The following is a 7,916-nucleotide window of genomic DNA, read 5'->3' as shown; positions in this document are numbered from 1 at the left end:
ACTTATGAAAAATCATCCACTGAGAACCCTGTGGAGCACAGTTCTACTCTGACACACACAGGACACCATGAGTGGGATCTACTTATGAAAAATCATCCACTGAGAACCCTGTGAGCACAGTTCTACTCTGACACACACTAGGGCACCATGATTGGGATCTACTTATGAAAAATCATCCACTGAGAACCCTGTGAGCACAGTTCTACTCTGACACACACACGGGACACCATGAGTGGGATCTACTTATGAAAATCATCCACTGAGAACCCTGTGGGGCACAATTCTACTCTGACACACACACGGGACACCATGAGTGGGCTCTACTTAAGAAAACTCATCCACTGAGAACCCTGTGAGCACAGTTCTCCTCTGACACACATGGGGTACCATGAGTGGGATATACTTAAGAAAACTCATCCACTGAGAACCCTGTGGAGCACAGTTGTACTCTGACACACATGGGGGCACCGTGAACCGGGGCCTGCCTGGTTTGCCTGTGGGGACATTCAGATTCCTTTGTCACCCCATCACTAAGTCATCTCTGAGGGTCCCTAAAGGAGTGTGTGAGTAGCCTCTGGTTCTCCTCACATTCCCCATAGGGAAGTGCAGCAGAACGTCTCTGAGAGCTGAGCCCCGACACCCAGCATCTGCCCCACCATAGGGCCTGGCTCACAAGCAGACATTAGTGTAGGTGGTCCTCACGGGACCCCCCCTCTGAGTTCAGGGCTATGGCACAGGGGGCTGCTACAGACTGGGCTTCTCCCTTCTTACTCCCTGAGAGCAAGGCACTCTCATCTCCCCCAACCCCACAAAAAAACTGGGTCCAAAAGAGATCATTCTGGAATACCCAAGAATGAGAAAGTGGTTGTTTCCAAATGTATGTCTCCTCGGTGTGACTGTCTCCCAAGTCAGGGTCCATAAGGACTTTCTGAAGGGCCAACACGGATGTCACTTTGGTCCTTGGGGTCTGGAGTTCCAGAGGCTGAGGAATAGTAGGAGCCAGGGTCTCCCTGGAGCTGGAGTGGATGGTATGCTGAAGAGGGGACTCACACTCTGTCCTAGCCCCCCACCCAGTCGGGGGAGGCAGAGAAATACTGCTAGGTGGATTCTGACTCAGACCCGGGAACCGCAGATGGCTCGGGGTGAGAGACGGTACATTCCAAGCAGATAAAGACGTGAGGTCCGGTCTCTAAAGATGAGTGCACGACACTTAGAGAGTTTCGTTTCGCAGACAATATGGTAAGCTTCATGAACATTCATACCACAGGGATGAAGCCATGTCCTCATCCACAGTCCCTAAGGTCAGCACGCTTGTCAGAAAGCATCATGTGCTTGTTCACGGCCGTTGAGCCGATTCCGACTCGTAGTGCCCCCCATGGGGCAGAGTAGAGAGAGCAGCGTCCTCAGCCTTCCAGGCCTGCAGTCAGCAAACTGCCCCAGCTCTCCCGGTACTGGGCCACAGAGGGGGTTCTGGTCTAACTGCGGTAGCACCATCTGCTCACCACTCGGCGTCTGCATAGTCTGCTGAATTTTGCCATGTGGTGTTTCAAAATCCACTCGCCAGGGGTAGGGCCCCAGCATGGCCCCCACACTGTGACCATAGCCCCGGGCAGCACTGGCTACTTCTGATGTCCTTGTGTGATCCTAGCCACCTCCCCTGGGGCCCAGCACCACCCCTGGTCCCCCGAATCTAGCTCTTTGCCCCATCTGGATCACCTCTGCACAGCTCACAGGGCGGTAGCAGCCCTCCAATGCAGCACGGAGCTCAAACGGAACCAGCGGCTCAGCAGCTGCAGGGAGGGATGTGGGCACAGGGGCCAGGGCTGGCTGCAGCTCCTGGCAAAGCTGGAGGGATCTGTAAGAGATGACAGTGTCAGCCCCACCAGCCCTTCAGGAGAGGGACAGTCTTGCATTTGTCCCCAAGCAGGACTGTAAAAATGCAGGATGACAGAACCAGGCTGAGCTGGCCACTTCACGGGTCCTTTAAAATACGTGATGCCTAAACAAGCAGGTTCGTTTCAAATACTGATGGGAGGGGACATCTTGATAGCAGGACCCTGGAATGCTTGTTCCTCTTCTAAAACACCTCTAGGTGGGCCCCAGTACAGGCTCCACCATCAGAGCCCCGAGCGGGGTCACCATGACCCACCAGAGGCTTGTCTGTCCCTGAGAGCTAAGAGGCTGTAGCCATGGCAACCCATGATGCTGATCTGTGTAGACATAGTATTCACTGTGACATGCACGGGGAGACCCCCAAAGTATGAGGAAAGCAGACACGGAAGTGATGAGGAGAGGGGCATGGAAGGGGGCAGGGGGTCTGCAGCATGCATTCACCCTGGGACCCACAGCACTGGGTTTGTCTTGCACCAGCATGGGTGCCCATGGGGTAAGTAAGTGGGTGGGGACAGGAAACCACCCCAGTGACCTCTGGGTCCCGAGATCTGCGTGTCCTCTAATGCTGGGCTAACAGATGACCTGGACTCGGGGAGCAGAGAGCCACTGCTGACAGAAAGGTCCTCACAGGAAAGGCTCTTCCTGCACCAGGGCCAGCATGCCGAGTGTGCGCATGGGGGTGTCAGTGTGTGTGAGAGTGTGTGTGTGAGTGTGTGTGAGAGTGTGTAAGTGGGGGGTGTCAGTGTGTGTGAGTGTGTATGTGAATGTGTGTGTGAGTGTGTGAGCGTGCCGAGTGTGTGCATGGGGGTGTCAATGTGTGAGTGTGTGTGTGAGTGTGTGTGTGAGTGTGTGAGTGGGGGTCAGTGTGTGTGAGTGAGTGTGTGTGAGTGTGTGAGTGGGGGGGGTCAGTGTGTGTGAGTGTGTGTGTGAGTGTGCCGAGTGTGTTGTGGGGGTGTCAGTGTGTGAGTGTGCCGAGTGTGTGCGTTGGGGGGGGGGAGTGTGTCTATGAGTGTGAGTGTGTGGCTGTGTGTGTCCAAAGGGCTTGGGGCCCTGGGATGACCAGGATCCCATGGGATCATTGAGTGTGGCACCGCCAGGGGCCTTACAGCAGAATGTTCTGGCAAGTCCTCATTTTGGAGCTGGCCAGGTACAGCTTGGAGTGGACAGACCCAGAATGCTATGACCTATTTCTTGGAGGTCTAGTCTTGGAGGCAGGCTTGGGGTGGTGGGGCCCACCAGCTCAGAGACACCCATCCAGGACAATCCTGATGGCCTTTGAGAGTAATGGCTACTCCACACACCTGCTGCAAAGCCAATGCCACCCACAAGACCACTGAGCAATGAACACAGTACCAGGTGCCCAGGTGTGGGAGCCAGAGGGAGCCCCACCTTGGGACAGAAGCAGGGCACCCAAGGTCAGACGGCAATAAAGTCAAAGGGGACATCCCACCCTGGGGCTGCCTGGGAAGGCCTGTAGGCAGAAGTGCAATGTGCAATGGGACCAGGTCATCAGTGGGCCCCTCCATCACAGCTCACTCCTCTCCCCTCAGTCTGCCCTGAGAGGGCCGGGAGCACCCTCACCTTCGGACCAACTCTGCTCAAGGTGTCCGAGGGGAAGAAGGCCACCTTCCACTGCAATGTCCCCAACACCACTGCGTCCACCGTGCTGAACTGGTACGGGAGCAGCCCCAGCAACCAGTGGGTCAAGATAGCGTCCTTCCACAAGAACCATAGCCAGTCGGCGTGGGGTCCCCGCTTCAGCATCACCAAGCTGGGGGATGGGCACACCTTCCACCTGCACATCAGCAGCGTCCTGCACAATGACAGTAACACCTACTACTGCGGGGCCATCGACCTGCCCCCCAAGCCGAAGATTACCGAGAGCCCCTGTGCCGAACTTATGGTGACGGGTGAGGGTCTCAGGCTGGGTGGGAATGGGGGTGGGGTACAGTAGGGTGCCAGGGGCCCACTGGGATCGCCCTGTATGGGCATGTCTGATGCCAAGACCAGACAATCTCCCTTACTCGGATCAGGTAACAGGTCAGAACATCCTGGATCTATCCACCAGAGGGCAGAGAGGAAGGGATGCAGGAGCATGGAGGTGGGGGTTACAAAGGGGTGCTGGGGACACAAGGGGTCACGGAAGGGTGTTGGAGGTACTGAGGCGTATGGGAGGCACAGAAGAATGAGGGCAGCTGAGGTGGGGGCTCTGCGCAGTCCCACACCAGACTTATCATTCATCTGGGGATCTGCAGAGAAGTGGGAGGTAAGAATTTTGGCAGCTTTGAGGCCTGAAGTCCCACCCACCTGTGTCTTCCCTCCAGACAGAGTCTCGGAGCCAGCCACCATAAACCCCAGCCCCTTGCCAGGGACCTTGGGCCAGCTCCGGATCCTGGTGGTCAGCGTCACGAGCGTCCTGGTGGGCATCCTGGTACTGCTGCTGCTGGCCTGGCTCCTGGTCACCGTCCTGCCCAGGGAGGCTCAAGGTAGCTCCCACATGGAGCCCCGTGTGGTCATTTCCTCCCCCTCCTCCCCTACCGCCCCCCACAGCTGTGCCCATGTCCTCCTCACAGTCTCTCACCCTTCCTCCCCTACCCCCTTCCTCTACCCCTCCCTCCCTCACCCACATTCTCACTCCCCCTCCTCCCCTCATCTACTCTTCACCCACATGCTGCTGGCTGAGGGAAAAGCTGGACCAGAGCCCCCTCACAATATGGCCCTTGAGACCCTGGTCAGTTCTGTCTAAGATGCTTTTCCTTAGAAGACAGATGAGATCATTCTGTCACAACAAAGGTCAGCTCCCAGTCACCCTCAGAGGACAGCAGGTACATCTGGCACCACACCATCCTCTGCCTGGTTCCAGCCACACCCCACCTAGGTTACACCTCAGTGAGGACCTCAGAGTGCTTTGTAAGCAACTATGTGTGAGGCTTGTGGTTAGAGCTACCACAGCACTGAGGGAGGTGGTTTATGATACCCTGCCCCCCTACCCTGACCACCTTTGAGAGGTCTTCATGAACACTGCTCCCACATTTGACACCACACACACCTGACCACCCCCCAGGGCTGCCGGGAATAACCTGCCATCTTCACACCACACACCTTGACCATATGTGAGGGACCACTATGGATGTCTCCACACACCACACACCCTGGCTGCATGTGAGAAGCCCTGTGGGTGAGCCCACACACTTACACCTGTCTGCGCACACCCTGGCCTTGCAGAGGACACAGAGGTGCTGACAGGCAGACCCTTTGCCTGGCTTCAGCAGCAGGAAGCAGGGCCATATGATGCAGCCACACCCCAAACGTTTCTCTGAGAGCCTGGGGTGTGGGGCCATTAGTCATTACACAGCTAGGGGTCAGGTGAGCCGTACTAGCAGGAAGTGAGCCCTTGGGAAGGGAAGGCGGGTAGAGCTTAGGATCAGGGGCCCTGGTTGGGGTGACACATCAGTATTTCTGCCCCTGACCCCCAGGTTTCTCCACAGGAGCCGACAGAGCACAGAGCGATGACAAAACGCTGGTGAGCCCCCTTCCCCTGCTGCCTGTGACCACAGCTCCCCATATGCCTGGCTCTGTAGGGGACAGGTGGAGGGATCCATCCCCACAGCCCAATCCCCATGTCTGCATGCACATGTGCAAGAGTGTGTGTGCATACATGTGAGTGTGTGTATGTATGTGAGTGTGTGTGCATATATGTGAGTGTGTGTATGTATGTGAGTGTATGTATGTTGAGTGGGTGTGCATGTATGTGGGCATGTGCCTGTATGTGTGTGTGTGCATGTATGTGAGTGTGTGTGTGCACATGTGTGTGAGTGTATGTATGTTGAGTGGGTGTGCATATATGTGAGTGTGTACATGTGAGTGTGTGAATGTATTGTGTGTGCATGTATGTGAGTGTGTGTATATGTGAGTGTGCGCGCGTGTGTGAGTGTGTGTGTGAGTGTATGTATGTTGAGTGGGTGTGCATATATGTGAGTGTGTGCATGTGAGTGTGTGAGTGTATGTGCGTGTGTGCATGTATGTGAGTGTGTGCATGTGAGTGTGTGCATGCATGTGAGTGTGTGCATGCATGTGAACGTATGTATGTTGAGTGGGTGTTCATATGTGTGAGCGTGTGCATGTATGTGGGTGTGTGCATGTGTGTGCGCATGTGTGTGAGTGTGTGTGTGAGTGTGCGCATGTGTGTGAGTGTGTGTGTGAGTGTATGTATGTTGAGTGGGTGTGCATATATGTGAGTGTGTGCATGTATGTGCATGTGTGCATGTATGTGAGTGTGTGAGTGTGCACATGTGTATGTGTGTGTGAGTGTATGAATGTGCATATATGTGAGTGTGTGCATGTGAGTATGTGAATGTATGTGCGTGTGTGCATGTATGTGAGTGTGTACATATATGTGAGTGTGTGCATGTATGTGCGTGTGTGCATATATGTGAGTGTGTGCATATATGTGAGTGTGCAGGGGGGCTGTGCTGGCATGGTCATTGTCTGCCCTCTGATGCAGGGAGGGATTCTGAGGCCAGAAAGGGTAAGCTGCTCCCACTCACACCCCCTCTCCTGGCCCATGCAGGGTGAGGCAGAGTCATAGAGGCAACGGCCATGGGGGACCAGAGGAAAAAGCTTGGCTCACCCACAATGTCTTGTGTTGAAAAGATGGGGAAGCTGGGCCCAGGGAAGGGTATGGGATCCTGCCCACAGGTCTTCCAGCCGGACCTCCCTTGCCACACTGCTCCCCCTGACTCATTCACCTGGGGATGTCAAGAGCCTCACCCCAGCTTATATCACAGCCACACACCACAGTCCCCTCCCCATGGCCCAGTGTAAGTGTGTGTCAGCATGTGCATCTGTGTCAGTATGTGAGTGCATGTATGTACATATTGCACACATTGTGGGCACTGCATGTGCACATACATGTGTGAACATGTGTGTGCTTGTGTGTGTATAGCCTATGCATGTGGAATTGTGTGTATTCTGTTTTGCCCGTGTGTTACAGTGTGTTGTACATGTGTGTGCATGTGTGCGTTTCTGGTTCGTGTGTACATCCGTGAGTACATGAATATGTGTGCACGTGTGTGTGTGTGTGTGGTTGTGGTTGTCCGCAGGTGTATGCAGGTGGACTTGTGTGTGGTGTGTGTCTGTATGTTTTGCATGTGCATGTACGTGTGTGTTGTACATGTATGTACGTGTGTGAGCGTCTGGTTTATGTGCACAGTACGTGCCGGGGTGTGTGCATGTTGTCTTTCACGTGGGCATGTGCTGCCTGTGTGTGCTGTGGGCTTCAGTACACAGGGGTGCCTCCTCTGTAAATAAAAGCCCCACATTCATTGGCTGTCAAGGGACAGAGTGGGTGTCTGGCCACCAGTGACAGTGCTGTGTCCAGCTACACAGCCACACTGAATGACCGCATTGACTGACCTCCCCGTCCCTCTCTCCTGGAAGAAGGAGGACCCCTCGCCCATTCCTGTGTTCACCGTGGACTATGGAGAGCTGGACTTCGAGCAAAGAGAGAAGACCCCAGAGCCCCCTGTCACCTTCTTCCCTGTGCAGACCGAGTATGCCACCATCGTCTTCCCTGGTGGCGTGTCCCCTTCGGACCGCAGGGGCTCAACCCATGGGCTGCAGGGTTCCCGACCCCTATGGCCCGAGGACACTCACTGCTCCTGGCCCCTCTGACCATGGGCCTGGGTCCTCCATGACCACTCGTTCCTTCTGGACAGCATGTGGGGTCGGGTGGTGGGTGGAACCATCTGAGGAATGAGTACTGTTCCCATGGCAACTGCCTTGTCCCCACTCTGCATGAAAGTTGGCATGGCACTAACCCCTCTGATGGCTCCCCACGAGCCTGGGAGGCAGGAAACAGAAGGGTGGACGGTCCAACCACAGGCCTTGCGTGGGCAGAACCAGCCCCGTAATCACAGCTGCAGCTCAGCCAGCACCTTACCTTCAGCACCCAACCATCACGGCAGCCAGCTCCTCCTCACAAACAGAGTGAGGCTGTGGTCAGAAACTATATGTAAGGGTCA

The 7,916-nt window shown here is 55.3% G+C and overlaps 1 protein-coding gene across 1 annotated transcript in view; it reads left to right on the top strand.

Annotated features, from left to right (window-relative positions):
- Positions 1 to 7,566, top strand: part of PDCD1 (programmed cell death 1) — a 12,210-nt gene extending 4,644 nt beyond the window's left edge. Inside the window, exons 3-6 of the mRNA XM_006875238.1 lie at positions 3,444 to 3,803; positions 4,218 to 4,379; positions 5,370 to 5,470; positions 7,333 to 7,566. Coding sequence (XP_006875300.1) covers positions 3,444 to 3,803; positions 4,218 to 4,379; positions 5,370 to 5,470; positions 7,333 to 7,566 — 857 coding nt within the window. The remainder of the gene's footprint in view (positions 1 to 3,443; positions 3,804 to 4,217; positions 4,380 to 5,369; positions 5,471 to 7,332) is intronic.
- The last annotated feature ends 350 nt before the right edge of the window (positions 7,567 to 7,916 follow it).

The sequence above is a fragment of the Chrysochloris asiatica genome, unplaced genomic scaffold (genome assembly GCF_000296735.1).
Source record: "Chrysochloris asiatica unplaced genomic scaffold, ChrAsi1.0 scaffold00314, whole genome shotgun sequence".
NCBI lineage: Eukaryota > Metazoa > Chordata > Mammalia > Afrosoricida > Chrysochloridae > Chrysochloris > Chrysochloris asiatica.
Note: the sequence above shows the minus strand (reverse complement) of the source record. Positions and strands in the feature narration are given on the sequence as shown.